This window comes from Argiope bruennichi, chromosome 10 (genome assembly GCF_947563725.1).
Source record: "Argiope bruennichi chromosome 10, qqArgBrue1.1, whole genome shotgun sequence".
Taxonomy (NCBI): domain Eukaryota; kingdom Metazoa; phylum Arthropoda; class Arachnida; order Araneae; family Araneidae; genus Argiope; species Argiope bruennichi.
In genome coordinates, this window is record NC_079160.1 from 20498881 (window position 1) to 20525853 (window position 26973).

The 26973-nt window shown below is 30.3% G+C and overlaps 1 protein-coding gene across 3 annotated transcripts; it reads right to left on the reverse strand.

Moving 5' to 3' along the window:
- Window positions 1-531: 531 nt before the first annotated feature.
- Window positions 532-25273, reverse strand: LOC129987797 (bestrophin-4-like). Of its 3 annotated transcripts, none has more exons than XM_056095736.1 (10): window positions 25178-25273; window positions 16010-16206; window positions 14207-14341; window positions 13756-13922; window positions 11099-11253; window positions 8898-8975; window positions 6967-7119; window positions 5210-5290; window positions 2693-2844; window positions 532-1605 (listed from the first exon to the last, which is right to left on the reverse strand). In XM_056095736.1, the coding sequence occupies exons 2-10, from the start codon at window positions 16186-16188 to the stop codon at window positions 702-704; spliced, it is 2004 nt and encodes a 667-aa protein (XP_055951711.1). In that variant the 5' UTR covers window positions 16189-16206; window positions 25178-25273; the 3' UTR covers window positions 532-701. The 3 variants fall into 3 exon arrangements, with proteins under 3 accessions (XP_055951711.1, XP_055951712.1, XP_055951710.1); XM_056095737.1 differs by lacking the exon at window positions 25178-25273 and adding an exon at window positions 17161-17367 and having other exon boundaries at window positions 14207-14245; XM_056095735.1 differs by lacking the exon at window positions 25178-25273 and adding an exon at window positions 17161-17367.
- Between the last annotated feature and the right edge of the window lie 1700 nt (window positions 25274-26973).

Here is a 26973-nt window from a genome sequence, read left to right on the forward strand (position 1 = left end):
ATTGTTCGAATCTACGGTTATTCAAACAGCTTAAAAATAAGGAATTATTCTTAATAAAATTTTTATCAATACTTGTTGAAACATTTTACATGCTATTTAGTTATGGAAATTGATATTAAACCAAAACTGAAAGGCATTGAGTCAATAAAATTTTTCAGATTATTATTATGTTTTTTAAATCTATAACGGCATTACGCAGTTTTGTCATTACATATATTCAGACAATAGTGCATATATCTACCATTTAACCCACTATCAGTTTTAATTACTCAGTTCAGTCTCCGCGAATTAAAAGTTATTTCCAAGTTATTCGAACAGAATAATAATTTTAACATAAAAAAGTTAGAGAAAATGTAATATTCTTAATGACGATTAGATTTAATTAAAATGATTAATGAAAGTAACACAAAAATAAAAACCATATATGCACTATAAATAGATCCTTTTATTAATAGACAAATAAAATTAATTTGAAGAAGTTTTATTTTCATATTTAACTTTTCATTTGTTATCAATAATGTGGATGGAAAATATAAATAACATGAGTCTGCAAAAATTTAAAATCATTTTTTCCCCTTCAAATGCAATGAATTTGCAATTAACAGTAGATAAATGTTAACTATTTTCAGATATAAATTTTACTAAGCAGAATTAAAATGGATTACCAGATAATGTATGGTGAAGGATTTATGTGAGATCCTTCACCATACATCATCTGGTAATCTATTTTCATTCTGATTACCACCAGGCCTTTGCATATCTATAACAAAAGAATCCTTGTCGATTGATTCTTCCTGCACAACGTATTCGTCAATCATAGTTTCATTTTCATCCAATGAATCATCATCGCTGGCCAGTGAACAGCACGATTCATAATCCTTCGATTCACAGTCCTTCCTGTGACCTTGAGCATTGACCACTCGATTCAACTCCTCCAGAACTTTACTGGCTTCAGCAACTAAACTCTGGACATTGTCCTTCTCTTTGGGGAACGATGCTTCCAGTACAGACTCCAAATTAACTGCAGATACCACTCTGGACGTTTCTTCTGGGATAGGGGGCAAGCTCTCGTCCTCCATACTTTGATCGATAGTCTCGTAGACGCTGGCAGTCACATCTTCAGTGCCTTCTTCTGTGTCTGTGACAAAATCGAAGTCCTTGGTTTGGCACTTGGGAATGCTCCCGTTTGAGAGGCTACTGGATTTTCTTTCCAGAACGTCAGACATCTTGTTCTTATGGCGATTGATGTTATTGGAATGAAATGATGTGCTGGAAGCACTACTCTGAGTCGAGCTGGATTTCCTTACGAGGGTGGACTTGCGACTTTGGCTTGGAGTGCTTCCTTTGGGTAGGGTACATTTTTCGTTTTTCACGGAAAGAGATGGATTCCTGTGGCCTTGGGGATCTTTAGAACTTTCAGTCTTAAGTGTGGATCTTCGGCGGATGTTTTGACCAAAGCTTGAATTCAAGATATTCATAAGAAAAGAGGGCCTGCAACGAGTTCCAAATCTCTGTTTGACAGAATCATTGGAATAAGTATTTCCTTCGTTGTCTTCTTCTAACAGAGTATCCATGGGTAGAAATTCTGCATCGGCTGGATTTATCCTATAAAGAAATTAAAATGCTATCATACACAGTATATTATTTCAACGTAACATAGCAAATTTGTAATCTATTCACTTAAACATTTCAAAAAGTTATTCCAACACATAAAAATTACAGATTACATTTTTTATGAAGAGATTCAAAACAGATTATGTGAACAGGAGAAGTATAAAATGTTCCTTAGGCATAAATTTCTGTAATCGCATTCAAATAATTTTCAAAGTAAGTGCAATCTTCCATTTTAGATTAAAATTCTTTGTGTAATCGCTTCTAAATATAAAAAGTAGCATTCAGTGTCCAATAAATTAAAAAAAGTAATGATTCTTTAAAAAAGTAAAACAAATTGTCGAACATTACTTCAAAACTAAAATTGTTATTCATAAAATATTTTAAGTCCATTAAACCAAGACTTTTTGCAAAAAAATGGGAAATTAGTATTTAAATCTCTTTGATTGTATACATTATGTCAAGTCAATGAAATATTGGAAATAGTATATTCTAACCCCCCCCCCAAATAGCAAAAGGATTAAATTACACCAGCATGTAATTTGATACTTAAACGAAAGCGCGAATTCCCTGAGATATCAGAAAGATTTACGCTAAAATAATTCATGTATTTATTATTGACATATTTGTTATTGTTCAGAAGAGACTGCTCTTCCCATTTGTCACGTGACAGTTCTATAACCAACAAAGTATATTTGCTAGTGTCCGCCTCAACCAGTTTAAGTGGTTTCATTCTTCTGTATTTAGTTTCATTCCACTTTCTTCGGTTACTTTCGTTTTCTAATTTCACTTACGCGTTCAGCTCTGGTACATTGCTGGCTTGAGGCGGCCTCTATATTTTTATATTACAAAGCAAAATTTGGGAAATTAAAGTGAGTTTATTACGAACAATAAATGTTGGTTGAATCTAAAGAAAATAGTTTGTTTAAATCTACTGTAAGAGAAATTTCACAGTAAAGTAATAAAAAAAAATGTTTTCATTTTTTTTCTTCTTGTGAACGGTTTAATGTTTTTTACTTATAATTTAGGTTAATATTTTTATTGATATAATACAAAATGTAAATAATAATTCCAAACTTACTCCAAATGAAATGCAGATCCTAACATTGGATTGGTAATGTTTTTGGCAGATATCTTGGTCTGAGGGAGTTGTGGCAACATCTCATCCCAGTACATGTCTTTCTGTAATTTCGGATGCTTGGCGTGGAAATGATCCACCAAAAGATACACAATCTGCAATGGAAAATGTAATAAATTTTATGAAGTATATACTCTTTATTAGAACAAAGCAAAACTTGAAATACTAAGGAGATTTCAAGGAAAATACTTGCAGTGAATGTACGATGAGAAATCGAATAATCTCGAAAATGATGCTTTATTCCACAAGGAAGCAATATTACAGTTTCATAGAAATATAAAGAAGCTAATAAAGGCAAAATGAATTTTTAATCTTTTGGAATTCTAATCAAACAGAATAAAATCAAAAGGAATTCTTCTTTTGGAATTCTAATCAAACAGAATAAAATCAAAAGGAATTTTTATTCTTTCGGAATTCTAATCAAACAGAATAAAATCTAAAGGAATTTTTCTTTTTTTTTGAATTCTAATCAAAAGGAATAAATGCAAAAAGAATTTTCCTTCTTTTGGAATTCTAATCAACGAGAATAAGAATTTTTTTTTTTTTTTTTTACTTGCAAAAATTTTTTTTTTTAATTTCCAAAATGTTCTCTTTTTCAATTTTTCAGCTTATGGAAGTATCAGCTTTATACTGTTAAGGTATATATAGGAGAACACGGTGATTGCGACTGACGTCATATGACTCACAATTGTGATTCACATCTTCTACCCAATTATAAACATTCTTTACTACAGTTAAGAGAGAGAAGAGAATGGGTCAGCTAATTTTTTTAAATATGTAAATCACAGGTGTAAATCATAGTTATAAATGTTTTAAGAGGAATTTCTTTATCTAATTTACATTATGCCGGGTTTATACTCAGCCAATTATAAGACGACCAGTAGGCAGCGAATGCGCAGAAGTCAGCGAATGGCCGTCTTATAACTGATTTATGTTTGCCACAATTTCATAAGATAGATTCAGACATTCCATGCTTGGCTATAAATTGCCGTTTTAGGGTTCCTGAATTTTTCTTTTTCACTGCGTATCGTATTAAAATGATGGATATTTACACAAAAATCATAGTAAAACAAAAAACAAAAATATCATAGTAAAACAAAAAAATCTCTATATACCTAATTTGGAAAATTGTAGAAAAAAAATGGCAGATAAAACGAAAAAAAAACACAACCTCGCATCAGAAAGAACAAAGAGCAAAAAATGACAAAATTAATTTATGATAAGTGATAAATTTTTTCAATCAAAAAAATAAAACGCTATATTATACAAATGCATGCACAGTATGAAAAAAATACAATACAGCGACATTTCGTTGCCCCGTCCGGACGATTACTTGCCATCGACTGAACAGCATTTTTCAGCCTTTCTACGCATGCGCTGCTTACTTGCCGCCTTATAAATGGCCGAGTGTAAACCTACCTTCAATTTCGTTTCACCAAAAGATATAGATTTGCATTGGATGAGAAACAAAATTTTATCATTCTTATATTTTGAGCATATAGGAACAATGACAATCTAGAATTTAAAGTCTTTATACAAATCAGAACTCACGAAACAGATTTATAACAGTAAACTTCAAGACACTCTTTTTATTACATTTTTATACATCTACTTGTGGGCAGACAGATCATTTCATTTCCTTAAAAATTGGGCTTAAATTTTTAGTTATTGAAATTTTAATAAAAACTTTAAAAAAAATTACTATAAAGGGCATATTTTCAACATTTCGAAGTTATTGGCTTGCCATATGTTATAGCTCTAAGCCCAATATTTCATATTTAAATTGCCAATAGACAATCTGAGAATTAGTTTTATTGCTGTTAGAAATTCGCATGAAACAATTTATTTTTCGATAAATACCGTACACTCCCCAGTATCCGGTTCACGACAATCTGGCTTTCGTACTATCCGGCTTAATTTTTCAAAAACTAAAAACTGTAAGTTTTAAGTATCTTAGAATTATCTTTTCATATCTGTGTATCATTTATCAGTGAAAAATAAAATCAGTTTAAGTCAAATGTAAGTTTTTCTTAAGAATTAGGCCTACGATTTACGTTAATGTTTCGTCTATGTTTCCTGCATTTAAGTTAGGCATAACAGAATTTATGTTAAAATGCGAACAGTTGAACAGTATTTGAAACTTTTTCTCTAATAAATTCTTGAAACATGCAGTGCAGTATATAAACACATATAAATTACAAGTACAGAGCCTTCTATTTTAACTCGAAACGATACCGGTAATTGCTTCTGTGATTCTCTGGGCAGCGCCGCGTTCACATACTACGCGGCTTGAAATAAATAGAGGGTTTAGTACCCAATAAGAAGTGAGGAAATACGAATTATAACAGTGAGTTTTGGTATAAAAACTTTGTCTTCTGGTATGTAGTTTTTTAAAAAAAGCTTAATTTAAAACAGTTCATTCATTTGTTGTCCATTTCGCAAGTGTCATTTATTTCTTACCTGAGCATTTCTGTCCAAGCACCAGTTCAGTTCAAAATCGTCATCATCTTCTCCATAAGGATTTACAATTTGCTCGGCTACCTATGACAAAGAATGCAGCAAGAAGACATTTAATTAAACAAAAATACATATGCCATTCCAGAAACATCGATATCAATAGATTCAATTTAAAAGAACACAATTCAAATAATGGGTGGGGTTAACTTGTTTTCTTTCATTGATTTGATGAAATAACTTCATTTCCATTTTCAAAAAGGATTTTGTTACCTTTCAAATATTTAAAGCCGAAATTGATTCATTTTCTTTCCTCATATTTACTCATTTTGGATTAACTGGGGTACATCTGTTCATTGTCAGAAAACGACTTAAAAGTCGTTTCTTCTTATGGCACTTGCCACAGACAAACCCGCTGTTCAAAGACAGTCGATTTAAGCCTAAGGGGGAGCGCCTCTTGTTTTTATCGTAGACCCAACTTGGGCCAAATGTACGACTTGACTACTCACGCATCACTCATTCGCTTGCACAACCCCTTTTTACAGGAGGGCACATTCACGCATCTCACAGATAGAACAGGAAGAACCACCATGTCCAAACCGGGACCCCCAGATCAGGGGGAAGATGCGCTGTCCCTAGGTCAGGACGCCGGCACGACTTTAAAGTTTTCTAATTAATGGCCAGATTTAACTTGGTCAATGTATTGGTTATCAAGTAAAACTAGTTTTTGAAATCCATTTCCTCCATTCTTTAAACAAAAGTTTCATTACTCAACCACTGTGTTGGTGCAATGTATTTTAGACGTAAATTCACTATCATAAATTTTCGGATCAATATGTATGTAATTATAAAACTGTATGGGGCTGGAATAAATTATTTTGTACATTTTAGTTCGTTTTAAAAACGTGGCATACTTAAAAAGTTCATTAAATAATTGTTTATTTTCTTAATCAACTTATAAATCAAATATTAACTACAGAAGAAATCAGATACTTAACTTCCGTAATGAAAAGAAACTTTTTATTTATGCAAAGCGAGTGGAAAAGAAAGAGCTTTTGTCTGAGTTTCATATTCAATTTCTGCAATCGTTTTGTCTTACAATATTTTTGTAAAAACACTTTAAAAAAAGAAAAATGCTAAATTTATTCATCCTATATTTGGAGTAATATTCGGTAACTGTGAAATCGCGATTAATTTCTTTTGCACGCATTGATGTGACTGATTCGCGCTTCGATATGCAGAAGGTTTTTCAGATTTGTAATTATGCCGCATAGTAATTAGTTAAAAAGCATTTGGAGAAACTCTGAAGCATCTTAGATGACTTGAGCGTTCTTGTATAGATTGATATGAAAAATAAACGTCCTGGAAGGAATAAATAAATTCATTGGTAAAGGAATTAGCTTTTAACAACTTAATTAGTTTAGTTTAACTTAGTTATATTAATGTCCCGTTTTAAAGCAACACTAGGACTATTTTGGGACGGACCTCGTAAATTTGTGCCGCGGTCAGCTGAAGAGGACGACACCTGAGCAGACATCCGCCTCTCCAGATTCCGCACCAACTAACTGTCGAATGTTTTGCTCCAACGGATTTAGCGTGCACCAGACCCGCTTACATGACGGTTCTTCGGTGGAATCGGGTCTCGAATCTGAAGCCCTTCGGTTCCGAGGCCAACACTTACCCCCCTGGGCGGGATAAATAAATTCGTTGGCTAAGTAGGTAGTTTTTAGCAATTGAAACGTGTTTAATAAAAGATAGTTTACCTTCAGCCACCCCATATAGAAGAAGAACTGCAGAAGTGTAAGGATGGGAATGTAAAAATCCACTCTGTGCTTTTCGTCTCCTCTGCTTGGATCTAAGTATTGCCTCCCAACCATCAACCCCACGGAGTACGTGTACGTGGCAAGTGTCACCACCTGTAGGAATTGAAAAGACTGGTCCATATAACATTAGTCGAATTATCTCATTCAGATATGTTGGAGCAATCAATGAATATCATGATGAAGAGATTTCCATCTATATCTGAAGTGAAATTTCTAAAACTTTCAAAAAATAAAAGTAGTCTTTTGAATTTTTTTTTCCTATAAAGAACACCAATTTTATAGACAAAAGTCTTATAGTCGCTATTTCTACTTTTTCTTATTTAACAATAGGTTTACCACGAGTTGGCATATACTTATTTCTAATAAAGGAGTCAAAAAGGCCCCTTTCGGTATTTAATTAGAAGAAAATGTAAATTGATCTATCTATTATAAAGTCAATATAGAAAAAAACCCTTTATATTTTCAATATATTTATTGAAGTGTGGTGTGGTGAAAAGGCAGTTCCTCTGTATTTATTTATTAAAAAAAGTGTTTATTTTCTAATCTAAGTCTTCAAGACCATCTATTCATCTTCAAGACCATTTGACTCACGCGTATTCTTACTAACAACCTATAAAAGCTTCTATCTGACTTACTTTCGGCTTCGTCTTCTTGCTTCTTATATACACATATTTTATTAACACATACTTATTTTTATATTTATACCTATATCTATGTGCGTCCCTATCAAGCCGTTACATATTTAAATATAAATGTATGTATTCTCAACAATATTTATTCGGATAGTTAAAATAACCCCTTCGGTAAAAGTAGGTATACGATATACATTCCTCTGAAACTAAAAAGAAGAAAAAGATAATATTTGCGATTATATGTGTTATAAATGTAAGTAAAAATTAATTAAAGTATTCTCATAAAATACGGCAATAATTTTCTTGAAGAAAATTAAGAAAAAGTTTTCTCAGAGGGGTCAAAATGACCCCTTGGTAAACTTAGTGTTAACACATGTTTTCGACTGCTAAACAATACATTCGCGATGCCCAGAACCGGTTTATCCGTTAGGTGAATCTAGGACATCACCTAGAAAAACCACAGCAAAGAGTTACGTATCAATAAGTATTCAGCTGTAACTGTAATTGTATTATTGAAAGTGTTAACGATGCTTAAAAGGCGAGCTGAAATTAATTTTTCCTTTTTGCTCAATTTAAAAATGTTTTATTAATTTAAAAAAACAATAAATTTATTCACATGTCATTGTATCTGGTTATGTTATGCTTGGCTATTCATACTGTTTTTATGTTATATTCACACATGTAATTAGTATGTGTGAATAAGAGGCACTTTTTGTTGTTGTTGTTGTTGCTTATCCACCTTGGATTGAACACCAATTCAAACCAAGGCAATATATAGGGAAAGAGGTGTGCAGTAGCTTCTGAGGGAAAAGACCCCTGAGCACCCGAGGACAGAAGCTCATATGAAGATGACACTCACACACTCGCTTGCACAACTCCCTTTTTACAGGGAGGCTCTCACATACCTCACAGATAGAACACAAATCAAAGAACAACCATGTCTTAACCAGAACTCGATCCCGGGACGCCCAGATCACGGGGGAGACGCGCCACCCTTAGGCCAGGAAGCCGACAGGGGTACTTTTTTTACCAAGAAATGCAAATACATTTTTTTTAGCCTATGGAGGGCAGATATTTTTACTCCTATCTAGGTCGTATATGAAATTGTCTACTTCTTCCATGAAATATATTTCATATCGAATAATATATGGCTAATATATCTTAAAAATATTTTCTAAATTATTAACATTATACTAAATTTAATACTATTCTTTTAAAAAAGAAATGTAGACATCTTACCTGTGTGTAAACCAGAGGAACGCTTATCCAATCATAACCTAACATTGTTCCACAGGTACTTCTATATGATAACAATTCCTGTAGAAGAAACTGCAATTTTAGCATTTGAAAATTTCTTCTTTGCATATTTTTTTAAGGAATCTCGATAAATTAAGCAATATTCTTTGTAGCATTAATATTAAAGTACTATATTCGTAACTAAAATGAAACTTTAATGCAAAATGAATGAAAGTGGTAAATTCTGTGAATATTCTGGCCTTTTATTAATTTTTCTTAAGTTTAAGACAAAACCTTTAAAAAAAATTCAAACATTTTGTCTTGATTCCGATAGAAGACAAGGAGTAAAAGAATATATGTGAACCCTGGTCTTAAAGTGCTGACCCTGAACAAATATTAGATATATTTTTTTATTGGATATGATGCATTTATTGCTTGTTTTAATTAATTTCCTATTTCCCTTCCCTTTTATCTTGGACAAATATAGGTGATGCGGATTATTATAGCTTTGATTACCTTTTTATTTTTACATTTCATTTAATAAAACAGACAAATAAAAAAATATGAAATTTAATATAAAGTATCACCACATAGGATCAGACAGTGTAGGGAAATTTCCATACAAAATATTAATCTAATTGTGAACTCTTGAGATTAAGCATCAGTTCAATTTAAAAATCGTTCCCTTATTGTGTAGCTGGTTATTTGGAATTGCAGAATTTATTTCTGGCAAATTTGGTGGTAGATTAGTTCCTTGTTCTCACTGTCAAAATTCATGCAAAATCCTCTTATTAACTGCCATCTGTATACATTTGTTTGCTCATCTGTATATATATGCTGTGTTATTAAATTCGTCCGAAGCAAATCGGCGTTCACTGGTGTTATTCTTCAGAGTTTCAAAATAAAGGAAATAGAATGTGCTTCCATTGTTAGCTCTAGCACTTGTTCTCCTACTCAAAATAATGACATTGTAGTGAATGCCTATCATAAATCATATATAAATATGCATATGTAAACTACCTGCTCCGTCGAAGCTGTGTGTTTAGTAAATGGAGCTCTGCCCATCATCCAGGTATTGACACGCGCGTTGCTACTAAACAACGATTCTCTCCTTTTTCTTTAGAACGTTCGCACACTCGCCTCGATGAAGCTCGCAGTCAAAACAAATTGTTGGATTTCTTAAGTTTAAAATTAAATAAAATTATTTTTCTAACATATCGTGATAATTGGGATTAACCACAACTACCCGCAACCCTAATTATGACAACATCATGCTTCATCTCCCACCCCAGAACGTAACAGGAAACAATATTCTTCAACATGATACAGTTGCAGGTGCTGCAGTGACGTCGACATTCTGTTCAATCGCTTTTATTCCACACAAGCATATGTGACAGATTGTATTCTCTTTGCACAGCTTACATTTGGAAAAGGGTCTCATTTTCTGACATTCATCAGTCAACAAGTTGCTCTTCTTTTCCATCTTCCATAGGAATCTTAGACGCACATACGACACGCTGTGCCGCTAGCTTCATAAGCCCGTTAACAGCCTCTGGACAGAGGTGATCACTTTTGTCTTGTGGTTATGTTACGCGGCTACGAAGCCCAGCGTAACAGGTTCGATCTTCGCTCATAGCAGATTGCCACAATGCTGACCTCTCTTTGAACACATCTAAAGCCCCGCTCCGATGGTCCATTGTCTTTACGGATATGGTCGCAAATCTGTCATCTGACCCATTGTAGGACTACTCCCGTCTGTGGACGACGATCGGAAGCTCCCGGAAAACTGTCGGTAAAAGGAATAGATATCAAATTATCCCGGAAAGTCACAACTGAGGGGACAGGGGGCAAAATGTGCCTGTCTCAAGAACGTGGAACGGGTTTTAACAGACAAATTACATAGTAGTGAACATTCATACTGTTCCTTCCTGATTCCCAATAGATGTCGTTAATATACAGAAACCTACCAATATTACCAACTTCCGCACCATGCTCTTTGTAAAGTCTGTCTCATTTCCATTTGAATGACCCATATATGTACCTACTGATGTGTTTCGGACTTGTTTTTGTGCATTCTATCTTTCCTGAGAATTTATATGCTGAATTTTGAATCTCCTTATTAAATTAAGACGTGATTTTATTCCAAATGTAATATTTCACAAATTTTTCTTTGCTATCTTTATTTTTATAGAAGAGTCACTCACCCTGAAGAGGCCATCCAGCAAGATCGAATCTTTTATTCTTCCTTCTTTCTTGGCTCTCATTGCCAATGCGACGAACCACTGGGCGGGGAACCACCACTTGCCGTATGGAGCATCCAGCTTCTCGTAAATCGTCCGCTCTTCTTTTGTCATTAAGCCTGGAATCGGAATATCAAATTATAATTACTATGTTTATTTGGGCAATTTTGCCGTCTCCGTTATGAGTACTAGAGAAAAAAAAACCGCTGAATTTTTAAAAACGTGTGAATGACAATGACCTAACTTGGGTTAGAACATCAAGGAATAATTTTTTTAATATATTTGGTTGGATTCTTCTTAATTCTTCTGCGTTAAGAAATATTTTTAACTGCATTTTTATGAAAAACAATTAATTTCGTTTGATTAAATAAAATTCATAACTGATTTCTTAGATTTGAACTATACTAGTAGAGGAAATGTTATATATCTGTAAATAATTGATATAATTGGAAACGCTGTTTTTATGAATTACTATGCATCTAATAAAATCATAGTTACACTTACCTGTTCTCTGAGTATACACTATAGTATTCTGATAAATATCAAATTTTGTCAAAGTCCGTCTTAAAATATCGAAAGTATGTCTTATTGCTAGTAATTTATTAATGTTAGTGTTCAGTAAAATGCATCATTTGATTTAGAATTGTGTCCTCTCTCGATGTACTCAAACTGACAATTGTATAAAGGACTCTCTTCATATTTATTTTCACATCCTACTCAGATTTTCCTGTAAACCCTTCGATGGTTCTTCTTTTAAACGATTCTGAACACTGAAAGATCCTTCCAGGAAAACTGAACGCTAAAAGATCCTTCAAAAACGGGTATGGAAAGCTTCAAGCATGATGGTGCAGAAATGGTGTGAGGTTAACTACTTCCTACTGATGACGACACGTGCCTCTTAGGTGAAGGGGTGTACCGTGGCCGGTGATGGCTCTTAAAATTCAACCATAGTTCCTGTTGCAGCGTTTCGGCCGTTCGGGTTTATCCGATTGCTTTCTGTCGAGGCGAATTGTCATTTGATTTTTCTGGACAAAATTAATTTAGCGCACTCTCAAAACTGTCATAAGGAATCTGAGGGCTTATGGCCCATCGGAAATTTCCATCTAATAAAATAATTATGAAACAAAAAAGTAAAGCTTATAATTTTGCAAATTGGTGTCTTTTCAGAATATATTTTGGGAAACATGCTTCTTACATCTTTAATCGCAAAAAATCCCAAATTTTAAGCTATTAATAAAATAAGTTCTTAACAATTTTATACTTATTATTTATAGAATATATATTGTTGCACATAAAAATATATGAATATAATAATATTTCTATTTAGGAAATACATTCACTATATAAACAGCATTAATAGGGCCGGTATAGTCTGGTAGGTCGAGCGTTGGATTCACGTCCCATGGGTAGCAAGTTCGAACCCCGCCGGCCGAAGACTCTCTGCGTGTGGTGGTGGCTGGCGCACGTATAAATCTGTCGTGGTCACAAAAACCTCCATGTTGAGAGTAATACCACTAGGGGTACTAGATCAGGGGTGATTGTTCTCTGATTCAGGTCTAAATAACGATCTGTGAATGAAATGCATGAATGAAGTCCACCCCGTAAAAAGGGTTGTGACGTGTATTTAGCTAAGTCGCACTCTTGGCCCTAGATGGAGCTACTTAAAAACAAGAGACGCACCCTTGGCTTAAATTCACTTACTTCTAAAGTCAGTGGACTGGTCTATGACAAGTGACATTAGAAACAACAGCATTATTTCATTTAAAATAACACACTGTCCTTTGAAACTCCTAAAATAACGTATTACTTTTTTTAATAATATAATACTCTATATTGTGATTAAGAAACCAGTTCCGATGTTCTCTTGATAATAGATAGCAGTTTCTATATCAAATGAATGGACTTTTTCAAATTTTCAACAAATTCCATTCTTAAGAAATTGTTCATCGTATTTATTTGCCTATCTATATGCAAATAAACACGATAACTTCAAAATGTAAAGAACTGGAAGAATAAAATTTGGTTCCTAATTTTAGAATCTAAGATCGGTTTCAAATTTTAAACTCAATCCGTCAACGATCTGTCCATACATCCAAGCGTATATAACACAATAAATCAAAAACGCAATGACTAAGATAAACGAAATTCGGCTTATTGGCTTGTTAACAGAAAATTTAGTTTTGTGCCAAATTTTCGGTTCAGTAGGTCTAAAAAAGATACATCGAAAACACGTAGTCAGTTTTCTTCACAATATACTACATAGCTCAAAATGGTCATGTGTGACACTAAAAATAAAATTCTGAGCACTCGTAGTATTCATAGTCTTGCTTAAAGTCCAATATTTTTATGTGGAGAAGGGATAATATCAATTTTTTTCTGGAGAATGCGAGGAAACTGTCGACGATCACTTCAGATGGTTTAAACTTGCTGGCTAAAGCCAAGCTATTATAATTCCATATAAAAATTTATGTGAAATCTCTAAACATTTCAAAAGTTTTAAAGGCTTTTAGATGGAATCAATACAACACATTGCCCTCAAAGCATAAAGTACCGTCTGATTAAATACTTAGAAGAGACAAACAAGGTAAGGTATTAATAATCTTTCAATGTGATGTACTCACCTGCACTCACGAAATGCTGACTGGTTGGGAATCGCCTCTTGACAGCGGGGCTCACTGACTGGAATGCTATAGCTTGCAGAAGAATCAGGTAGCGTCCGAGGGTGCGGCGGATCATACGGCTTCTGTCATCCGCACCATGAACGTAGGCCGAAATCATGTAGCACAACCTGAGAATGAAAATCATAACTTGGTATCTGGGGATTTCGCGGCTATTTCAACTTCTAATGCATCGGCCAATTTTATTTCTTATTACTAAATATGAGATAGTACGAGTTCCTTCTTCGATTGAATTATTTCTGAGCTAATTGAAATACTCGAAGATCGGACTTTTCAAGTATTATACTTTTAATTAACTAGAGCGACGAACTAACGATGAAAGATCAATCATTTTTACATGGTTGTCATATGTTATTTATAATGAGAAAGACAGAATAGGACAATGCGCACTGACCTGTCTGGCCATGGTATGGCATCGAATTGACTCCACCACCTGCCGATGACGAGCGAAACGTAGAAGCCAAGAACAAAAGACAATGGTATCAGGTCGATGAATGTTTCGAAATAAAGTACGACATTCTCAAAATTTCTGAAAGAGTTTTTTTCAAAAATAAAGACAACACATTGAATATCAAGCATTAACCAATAATAACATGAATTAAAGCTCATTTAGATTAAGGCTGAACATTCCCTTATGTGATTCTCCAAAATCGATCGTCAATCTGAAACAATAGTCAGAATTTACATGGCTTGAATTAGTAGGTTGGATATCCAATCAGCCTTAATTTTCTCTTTTTCCATTTTCATCGCGTCTTTTGGATTGGGTAATCACTGAATGCGGGTGGGAAAGCAGAGGCTTGAGCTGCATGATGGGAAAAGTGTGCCTACGTCAAGAGTAAAGAAAGACACTGTGCACAAGTGTTTTCAATCCAGCACGGAGAACTGACTAATGTCATCTATATTCCTCTTACAACAGCCTGAAGAGTACTGAAACAGGAAGAAATACACCCCTATCATGTTCAGAAGGTAGTGGATCTGTCACCTGTGGATTGTCAACCACGTATCAAATTTGAAACGTAGCATCTTTAACATACTCATAAGCTTTCGCACGTGTTATTTATTCACTGACAAATACCCACTCCTGTGTGAGGGAATTACGAATACACAAAATTTTCATGTGATCATTACTGAAAGGTCTCTCCCAAGGGCGGATTCCTGATAAATGTCCGTGGTGGAATCGTGTACTATCATTCGATTAAGTCATAATTACTGACATTGTCACCTGAATGCAATTTACACTCTTTATTTAGGAGGAATTGTTGCCAGAAGTTGTCCTCTGTTCTTTTTCGTATCAGACAACACTTGTGGCGTCAACAAGACGTGCCACACCAAACTATTGGATAAGAATTTTTCCATTATTAAAGAAGTCACAAATGGGAAAAGCTTTCTAGTTTTGATGCATTCGAAACACTTCCTTATGAGCGTTGATGCTTTGCATACAAGACCGTTAAATCTATATCAACTAAACTTGACACAAATATATTTTGGAGGAAGAGAATGTGTAACTCCGAGCAATTTTTTGATATTTTAATTAGAATCCTATTAATAAAAATCAAGTGAATTTTTAATATTTTTCTGCCATAAATACCAAAAATAATATTGCGCAAAAATTTTTACGTCGTTTTAAAATTCAAAATACTGTCTATTTAAGGATATAATTTGGTTGTAAAGAGCACTTTTTTTCCTAAATTTTGATAACTTTAAAAAAAAATCTTTATATATATATGATTCAACCCGTTTTCCTTATTTCATCAAATATTTAATTCATTGATTTTCTTCCATTGATGAAAGCTAAAGTAGAATAACTCTTTTTACTATATACACAATTTACATGTGAAATTTAAAAATAACAATATCAAGTATGACAACAGAATACAGCTATAATACAAATTACTTAGACAGTTACTTGTTTAATGGCACTTTAATATCGTAAGATATCACTCTGTTGGGACGTTTCATGTACACACATGTAGTACTTTATAACATAACTTTATACTTTTATCAATTCTTAAATTCTATTTAATAAGCATTCATATAAAACCATGACAGTCTTTTTTCATAAGGGACAAATGAGAAATATTGTATGTAACAGAATGTTTCTCGGATAACTTTTGAAATAAATTTAAATTGACAAGAAAGATTTTAAGAACATTTATAACAAGAATTAAATATAAACATAAAATAAATCGTTGCTCACCTCTTTTGCGGTTCTGAAAGAATGAATCTGTATGTTAAACTGAGTAGACTATAACCGGTAAGGAAAACAATGAATTCCTTCCACAAAATTTTGTAAATGCTACCTTTCCATCTCCCTAAAAGTTTTGTGAAGCCACAGAGACGTGTATTGGCAACATCCAATGAGTAGGTGATTGTCATATTAGAAATAAGATATCCCTAAAATCACAAATAAAAAAAGTTCTTCTTAGTAAAGAGCAGCTAATGCGAGTGGTTATTTTTGAAAAAAATAGTATCCGAGTATCCTTCCTATTCTAGTATCCTTAATAAGTAATGAAAAATGTTTTTTTTATATATATTTCTTGTATCTGTTACAAAATAGTTTTTTAAATAAATAAATAACACTAGATACAAATAATTTAGGACAGAAAATATTTTATTACTTTCAAAATTACGAAATATTATTTTTACTATGTATTGATTCCAATAAAGACTCCAGCCTATGTATATTTTAAATAATTTTGTGCGATTTTTCTCAGTTTCTATTGAAGCATTATATTAATGTTATTATTTTAAGTCTCTCTATATATGATAATAATCTAATATTCAATTTCATTTATCAAATGAAATCTAAATTTTCCAACAGAACAGAATAAAATTAATTTTTCATTTTGAATTTCACAAAATTTTACCATGACCAATTGCCATTCTAACCACCAACTCACTGTTAAAATTTCACTTTGCTTTAATATGGCAATGTTTTACCCATGGAATCAAATCAAATGTACCCCGAAACCAAATACTCAATGGTTTTTATTCGGTATTAACTTTCAAATCCGATTTAAAACCAGGCCTTAACTAAACTAAATCTTAACAAAAAAAAAATCTAACTGTCGCAAGGCCATATTTTAAATGCACTAAATTTTACAGACATTCATTTTGATTTTTAAAAGTTCGAAAACAAATAGCTCAGTTTGATATTTACAAATACCTGAAATTCCAATTCTTACTATCATGCGTCTATTATTTTAACAATTGTAATCGTTATATTTAATTCTACGAAACTGCTTAGTACAAGAAAAACTTATCAAATTGTGAAAAATATTATTTCCATTGTAAGATATCTCTAACAGTCAGAGCTTAACAGTTAAAATAGTAAAATAAATGAATTACCTGCTTGAAATCACGATTTTTTAATCCATTTATATCCCATTTGGGCCTACGACTTTGCATTGTATAGCATTTTAAAAATTATTGGACACCTTGTACCAATCACGGACAATTTCAAAAAAGTAGAATTGCATTTAAATTTACGCTCATAACACTAAGCCTCCTCGGCAATCTTTTGCTCGCAAAACTGTTCAAACCAAACAGTCAAGGATCGCCAGATACTTAAATCAAAAGAACCTTCTGCTGTTTTTTTAAGTAAATACGCTGCATGGATTTATCTCTGTTTTCTTATGCTTAAGGTATTAGGTATATCTGTTATTGGATAAGAAGACGATGTTTTCCATGTATATGCGAAGTGAGTGAACTCGGCTTATTTGTAAAAGTACCAAAATTACATAATGTTAAATATCTTCTGACAAAGCTTGGTGGACAGTGAAGAATGCGCTGTGATTTCTGCTTCTAAATTAAAATTCTGCAATTAAAATTTGTGAAAGTACCAAATATTATATAATGCTAAATACTTTTTGACAAAATTTCGAGAATAGAGAATAATTTGCTGGGTTTTCTGCTGCTAATTCAAATTGCTGGGTTTTCTTCTGCTAATTCAAATTTGTGAAAGTACCAAAAATTATATAATGCTAAATACTTTTTGACAAAATTTCGAGAATAGAGAATAATTTGCTGGGTTTTCTGCTGCTAATTAAAATTTGTGAAAGTACCAAAAATTATATAATGCTAAATATTTTTTGACAAAATTTCGATAATAGAGAATAGTTTGCTGGGTTTTCTGCTGCTAATTAAAATTTGTGAAAATACCAAAAATTATATAATGCTAAATACTTTTTGACAAAATTTAGAGAATAGAGAATAGTTTGCTGGGTTTTCTGCTGCTAATTCAAATTTGTGAAAATACTAAAAATTATATAATGCTAAATACTTTTTGACAAAATTTCGAGAATAGAGAATAATTTGCTGGGTTTTCAGCTGCTAATTAAAATTTTTGAATGTACCAAAAATTATATAATGCTAAATACTTTTTGACAAAATTCCGAGAATAGAGAATAATTTGCTGGGTTTTCTGCTACTAATTAAAATTTGTGAAAGTACCAAAAATTATATAATGCTAAATACTTTTTGACAAAATTTCGAGAATAGAGAATAATTTGCTGGGTTTTCTGCTGCTAATTCAAATTGCTGGGTTTTCTTCTGCTAATTCAAATTTGTGAAAGTACCAAAAATTATATAATGCTAAATACTTTTTGACAAAATTCCGAGAATAGAGAATAATTTGCTGGGTTTTCTGCTACTAATTAAAATTTGTGAAAGTACCAAAAATTATATAATGCTAAATACTTTTTGACAAAATTTCGAGAATAGAGAATAATTTGCTGGGTTTTCTGCTGCTAATTCAAATTGCTGGGTTTTCTTCTGCTAATTCAAATTTGTGAAAGTACCAAAAATTATATAATGCTAAATACTTTTTGACAAAATTTCGAGAATAGAGAATAATTTGCTAGGTTTTCTGCTGCTAATTAAAATTTGTGAATGTACCAAAAATTATATAATGCTAAATACTTTTTGACAAAATTTCGAGAATAGAGATTAATTTGCTGGGTTTTCTGCTGCTAATTCAAATTGCTGGGTTTTCTTCTGCTAATTCAAATTTGTGAAAGTACCAAAAATTATATAATGCTAAATACTTTTTGACAAAATTTCGAGAATAGAGAATAATTTGCTGGGTTTTCTGCTGCTAATTAAAATTTGTGAAAGTACCAAAAATTATATAATGCTAAATACTTTTTGACAAAATTTCGATAATAGAGAATAGTTTGCTGGGTTTTCTGCTGCTAATTAAAATTTGTGAAAATACCAAAAATTATATAATGCTAAATACTTTTTGAAAAAATTTAGAGAATAGAGAATAGTTTGCTGGGTTTTCTGCTGCTAATTCAAATTTGTGAAAATACCAAGAATTATATAATGCTAAATACTTTTTGACAAAATTTCGAGAATAGAGAATAATTTGCTGGGTTTTCAGCTGCTAATTAAAATTTTTGAATGTACCAAAAATTATATAATGCTAAATACTTTTTGACAAAATTTCGAGAATAGAGAATAATTTTCTGGGTTTTCTGCTGCTAATTAAAATTTGTGAAAGTACCAAAAATTATATAATGCTAAATACTTTTTGACAAAATTTCGAGAATAGAGAATAATTTGCTGCGTTTTCTGCTGCTAATTCAAATTGCTGGGTTTTCTTCTGCTAATTCAAATTTGTGAAAGTACCAAAAATTATATAATGCTAAATACTTTTTGACAAAATTTCGAGAATAGAGAATAATTTCCTGGGTTTTCTGCTGCTAATTAAAATTTGTGAATGTACCAAAAATTATATAATGCTAAATACTTTTTGACAAAATTTCGAGAATAGCGAATAATTTGCTGGGTTTTCTTCTGCTAATTCAAATTTGTGAAAGTACCAAAAATTATATAATGCTAAATACTTTTTGACAAAATTTCGAGAATAGAGAATAATTTGCTGGGTTTCTGCTGCTAATTCAAATTTGTGAAAGTACCAAAAATTATATAATGCTAAATACTTTTTGAGAAAATTTCGAGAATAGAGAATAATTTGCTGAGTTTTCTGCTGCTAATTCAAATTTGTGAAAGTACCAAAAATTATATAATGCTAAATACTTTTTGAGAAAATTTCGAGAATAGAGAATAATTTGCTGAGTTTTCTGCTGCTAATTCAAATTTGTGAAAGTACCAAAAATTATATAATGCTAAATACTTTTTGAGAAAATTTCGAGAATAGAGAATAATTTGCTGGGTTTCTGCTGCTAATTCAAATTTGTGAAAGTACCAAAAATTATATAATGCTAAATACTTTTTGAGAAAATTTCGAGAATAGAGAATAATTTGCTGAGTTTTCTGCTGCTAATTCAAATTTGTGAAAGTACCAAAAATTATATAATGCTAAATACTTTTTGAGAAAATTTCGAGAATAGAGAATAATTTGCTGAGTTTTCTGCTGCTAATTCAAATTTGTGAAAGTACCAAAAATTATATAATGCTAAATACTTTTTGACAAAATTTCGAGAATAGAGAATAATTTGCTGGGTTTCTGCTGCTAATTCAAATTTGTGAAAGTACCAAAAATTATATAATGCTAAATACTTTTTGAGAAAATTTCGAGAATAGAGAATAATTTGCTGAGTTTTCTGCTGCTAATTCAAATTTGTGAAAGTACCAAAAATTATATAATGCTAAATACTTTTTGAGAAAATTTCGAGAATAGAGAATAATTTGCTGAGTTTTCTGCTGCTAATTCAAATTTGTGAAAGTACCAAAAATTATATAATGCTAAATACTTTTTGACAAAATTTCGAGAAAAGAGAATAATTTGCTGGGTTTTCTGCTGCTAATTCAAATTTGTGAAAGTACCAAAAATTATATAATGCTAAATACTTTTTGACAAAATTTCGAGAATAGAGAATAATTTGCTGGGATTTCTACTACTAATTCAAATTTGTGAAAATACCAAAAATTATATAATGCTAAATACTTTTTGACAAAATTTCGAGAAAAGAGAATAATTTGCTGGGTTTTCTGCTGCTAATTCAAATTTGTGAAAGTACCAAAAATTATATAATGCTAAATACTTTTTGACAAAATTTCGAGAATAGAGAATAATTTGCTGGGATTTCTACTACTAATTCAAATTTGTGAAAATATCAAAAATTATATAATGCTAAATACTTTTTGACAAAATTTCGAGAATAGAGAATAATTTGCTCGGATTTCTTCTGCTAATTCAAATTTGTATATGATGCTAAATTTTATAATGCTAATAATGTAAATAATGCTAAATATTTGTAAGGGAAAAGGCTAAATATTTTTAAGGATTAAAAGGAATTTCTCCTGAAATAAAAATAAAAACTTATATCTTTTATGGTAGGCTCATTCGACAATCTGGTACGGACAAGGTTTCGGTAGATTTTATAAATTGTATCATGTACAGTGTTTACAGAATTCAAAATTCAAAATTTTGGCGATACTTCAATTCTGAATTTCGCCAAAGTTTCAGCTCTTATTATTTGTCTTTAAATCCATACCATTTTAAAGTATTTAAACTTTTCTTTCAGAATATGTGTTTGCTTTGCGTGAAGATTTGACAAAAAAAATTTTTTTATTTGGATTATTCACGGTTTTGAATAGAATTACTGTATCTTCTATAACTAATACAATAATTCTATTCAAAACAGGGTTGCTGAAGTGTTTTATGATCCGCATGACTCTTCTAGTACACTCTTTCATTTGTCAAAATTGATAAAACTCATCCGGTATATTTGAAATGAAGGATACAATTGCAGGAAATCTATTAATAACTGGTTGCCGATAACTGTTTAAAAAGTTACTAAATTTTCTGGCTTATTATGAAAAATGTGCAATATGTTTTTTTTAATATTAAAATTTTCATATTTTGAATTTTTAGCAAAACATCTTCAAACTTACTGCAAGGAGATTCAATTTTATTTACAACAAATCATTCATAACATATGTAAATCTTTTGTAAATGAGTTACGAATGGCATTTGGATATTTGAATATAAAACATGCAATTAATAAATAAATTAATTAACAATTACTATCAGCTTTTGATAACATCATTTTATTACCACATCTTATATTTTAATTAGCAGCGAATTTTCATCTAGGTAGACTAGGCAGCTTCCTAGGACAGTTAGGCTGAGAGGGAGTCGCAGACAAGTTAATTTAAAAATTTATTTTCCTGATTGTCAAATAAATTAAATTTATAAAAAAAATAATAATTGTATGAATAAGAAAAGTTAGAATAATTTTGAAACTTTATCAAGCTTAATTAGTAGATTTCTCTAATTTTGATAACATTCACTTAGTTACAAGAATATTTATAAAACTAAACAATTTCTTTAAAGCAGATGCCTAGCAGTCTAAAGTTATATTAGATTAATAAAAATAATTATATAATCAAAAAATGAAATTAAATAAGTTTTACCTAAAATAAATCATTATCATTTCTGTAATATGAAGTTAAATTGGAAGCCATATTTAAAAAAGACCTCATAATATGCATGGCCTAGGGTCATAAAATATTTAAATCCGCTACTGATTTTAAGAAGATAAATTTTCTATCAAGAATTTGATATTTCAAAATAAATATTACTAGAATAATATTTTTTACAATTAAAGAATTTCATCGCGTATTTTACATTTTTACGAGTAATTATTGCCATATAATGATTTATTTGAATTCTGAATCTGAAACTTCGCTATTTTGATCATATGCTTCATTTTTAAAATAGAAATTGAACCTTCCTAATTAAAATGTGAAAGAGACAAAAAAGTTTTTAAGTTGGCAATCTATATGAAGTGTTTCTTTTATATTTTAAAAACAGAAAATACAAATATTTTCAACTATTCTAAAACCCTCTTTACTGATTAGCAGCTTCTTAAAGTAAAGCTTTCTCTAAATCTTAGCTCATTCGTTCCCGAATATGGTCATAGAATATATTGCATTCGGCTTCGGCTAACATTACATAGTCGCTTGATAAGCTTTATTTTCGATCGACAGGAAACAAATGTTCTTTATTTTATCATGTGAGAACATGATATTGTTTTGGCTTGAGGTTTTTGAAGCAATTTGAAGGCAATAAATTGTTGAAGCCTGAAAATGCGTAGGCAACAAATTGGCGATTTATCCCTTTTTTTTATTTTGAAGTCGGCTTTCACAGTATAGTTTTTGATATGAAATATCTATCGTCTGCTAATGTAATTTTATTTTGGAGTCGGCTTTCACAGTATAGTTTTTCCATTATCTATCGTCAGCTAATGTAGTTTTATTTTGGATTATTAATCGCAGTATAGCTATAGGATATTTACAGTATAGCTTTTGAAATTTCTATCGTCTGCTAATGCAGTTTTATTTTTTACTTATTTATTTATTCAAATATTTATTGCAAATTAATTCATTCACACAGCTTGATGAGTTTATCTTTTGTAAAAATATTCTGTAACAAACTGCGTAATCTTTCGCATTTTAAACTCAACTCGTTTAAGTTATCAGGAAACTCAGATGCGAAATAAATAAATAAAAGACTTTCATAAAATCAATAAAAGAGAAGCATATTTTTTCACATGTTGTGAGCTTTAACACTTTTCATATCTTGCTGACAGTAACTATAAATCTTTAAAAAGAGTAACATCTTGCTCTTTCTAGATATTATGATTAGGATCCTGTCTATTATAGATATAATATTGCAATTCCTAAAAACCGGTTTTTATCAGTTACAACATTTCATTTACTTGACAAATTACATGTAAATTATTTACATGTTGCAGATTGTATTCTTTAATCCTATAAATCAACAGCATTTTATTATCCAGAATTTGCTTTACTTTGTATAACTTAGAGAGTACCCATAATATGTATTGAATGACTTCTTTGAGACTGATAAATTACTGTCACTTTTACTTTCTTGCATGCAGAGTATACAAAAAGAAAGTATTATAATCGTCAATTGCAATCGGTTTCAATATTTTGACGAATCTTCACATTTCAGAACTTTCCGATTCCGAAGAATACAGTTTTGTAATTATGTCTATTTATCGGTCAATACGATATTTGAGCCTGCTTTAAGATAGATTTGTGATAGTCTTAACAGCAAATTGACAAATTTCTAATAAATTTGGGAAGAAATCCCTTCACAGAAAGTTTCACTGTCCGTGAACTGGAGGCACTATAATTACAAAATGCTTAGAGTTTATTGGACAAAATTTTGTACACAGATTTTGCGTTTTAATTTTAGAAAAGCATCAAATTTTAAACTAAATCCGATAAGAAGTAGACAGTCTGTCGCTCGCTCTGTACTTTTGCATGTATATAAACGCAATAAATCAAAAACAAAATAACTTATATAAGGGAAATGTAGAACACAGCTTTAGCACTTATAGATTCTTATTAAATTTTGAATTAAATTAATTAAAAAGCTGACTGTCTGTCGATCTGTACGGATTAGGATGCATTAAGTATTATAACATGATTATAATAAATGAAATTTAATGTGCGAATAAAGAGGTAGTTCTTTTTAACTTTGTATTTAATAGACCCAAAAAGAAGTTATCTAAAATGCATAATTTGTCTTCTCTACTCTCATGTACCAGACTTTGAAAATAAAAATTTAATTGCCTGTGGCATTCATCACTGGAGATCCATAGTTTTATATAGAGAAATAATGACTTTATTAAAGAGTATAAGAGAAAAAATTTCGGTGAGAGCATTTAATTTTATTATATTTAATATATTGTATTTAACATTTACATTCATTTAATATTGGATTTAATACGTTGAGAAGATTGAATTCAAAGTGAAGAACAATATTTGTTAATTCGAATATCACATAAGTAAGTATTTCATACAAAATAATGAATGCAAATTATTTGAAACAAAAATGTCACATGGTTATTTCTCATAGAAGATAATTTCTGTTGGAAAAAAAAAAATTTACATGTAAAGACATATGAATCACAGGTTGCATATCAGAATCATTTAACAATTAAAATCAGTAATGTGATATAACTCGTAATAATCGCAATGAATAATAGATCCATAATATTGCATGCTAATAAAGAGTATGACATTTTCCAGAAATGATTTCGTTAATTTTAGCATAAATTTTTATTTTAAACACTTCCATCAGTAATTAAATTTGAAAAATGTACTTTATCAAGAAGATCTTATTAAAAGACATCTGAATACAAGAAATATTAGAAATCAAATTTCTGTGTGTTCCTTTCATTTTCACCTCTACTTACATAATTTCTAAAAAAAATTAAATTGTGGAAGAAATTTTTCTTCTTTAAGAATCATGACAATTTAAATTTCATCTTATTTTTTAAAAAGTATTGAATAAATGCTCTTGATCATTATTAGATTATTTATGATGTACAGTTTCGAATGATTAAAAATAATCTCTTACCGTTTTACCAGTAACTTTTGAATTGTTTTGCAGTGTGACAGATGTTTTTAAACTATTATTCTTCAATCAGAGATGGTTGTACCCGCTTGTCAAACAAACACATCAAAGTAATGTATCGACTTTTATGGATTTAGAACGATTGTGATCTTTTCTCGCTGGAAACAGATTGTGATTAAAAAAAACTTATAATTCATGACAGCTAAAAATATTATTTTCTCTAGATCATCATTCATTAAAACGAATAAATAACAGAAACGAATGTGTGCGCACGTGTCAATTGAAACTCTGCAGGACAAATCATTGAACTTTGAGCTACTCGATCTGATAATTAAAAAACAACATAATTCTGGGCGTTGAAATAAGTCCTTTAGAGAGTTTTTATTCCCATTAGAATATTGTTTAAATAAAATTTAAGCAAAATTTATCCTTTTTAGACAATAATTTTTTGTATTATATTAAACCAAAATATTTATTCTATAAAAATGTAATGTTGGCAACAGAAAAGTAACGTTTTGATAAATTGTAACTGACATAAATATTTTTAGGAATTTTTTTTTTCATTCTGCCATTGTCATGAAAAATTGATTTTATTTGGAAATATTATGGGGAAAATGACTACAATAAACAATATTCTTCTAAAATCAACAACAATTATAAATGATTTACTTATTTACAAATATAGTAATTAATGCTTAATGTTGATTACAATAAACAATATTCTTCTAAAATCAACAATAATTATAAATGATTTCCTTATTTACAAATATAGTAATTAATGCTTAATGTCGATTACAATAAACAATATTCTTCTAAAATCAACAATAATTATAAATGATTTACTTATTTACAAATATAGTAATTAATGCTTAATGTTGATTACAATAAACGATATTCTTCTAAAATCAACAATAATTATAAATGATTTCCTTATTTACAAATATAGTAATTAATGCTTAATGTTGATTACAATAAACAATATTCTTCTAAAATCAACAATAATTATAAATGATTTACTTATTTAAAAATATAGTAATTAATGCTTAATGTTGATTACAATAAACAATATTCTTCTAAAATCAACAATAATTATAAATGATTTTCTTATTTACAAATATAGTAATTAATGCTTAATGTTGATTACAATAAACAATATTCTTCTAAAATCAACAATAATTATAAATGATTTCCTTATTTACAAATATAGTAATTAATGCTTAATGTTGATTACAATAAACAATATTCTTCTAAAGTCAACAATAATTATAAATGATTTACTTATTTACAAATATAGTAATTAATGCTTAATGTTGATTACAATAAACAATATTCTTCTAAAATCAACAATAATTATAAATGATTTCCTTATTTACAAATATAGTAATTAATGCTTAATGTTGATTACAATAAACGATATTCTTCTAAAATCAACAATAATTATAAATGATTTCCTTATTTACAAATATAGTAATTAATGCTTAATGTTGATTACAATAAACAATATTCTTCTAAAATCAACAATAATTATAAATGATTTTCTTATTTACAAATATAGTAATTAATGCTTAATATTGATTACAATAAACAATATTCTTGTAAAATTAACAATAATTATCAATTAATGACTTAGTTATTTACAAATATTGAGTCCGAAAGTCATCAGACTGAGAAAGATTATAAAAAAATTAAATGATTATAAAAAAAAACATTTGAAACAAATATAACATTAAAAAAAATTACCTTCACATATTTTACAATACTTTTCAAATGGAATATACAATATCCAGTTAATGAATAAT

What these genes read in the sequence shown, in the direction of transcription:
- LOC129987797 (XM_056095735.1), bottom strand. Translation starts at nt 17,220, where the DNA reads ATGCAAAGTCGTAGGCCCAAATGGGATATAAATGGATTAAAAAATCGT. An exon ending in AAAATCGTGATTTCAAGCAG is followed by an intron (nt 16,207 to 17,160) that starts GTAATTCATTTA and finishes TTGTGATTTTAG; the next exon opens with GGATATCTTATTTCTAATAT. An exon ending in TGCTGGATGGCCTCTTCAGG is followed by an intron (nt 8,976 to 11,098) that starts GTGAGTGACTCT and finishes TTTCTTCTACAG; the next exon opens with GAATTGTTATCATATAGAAG.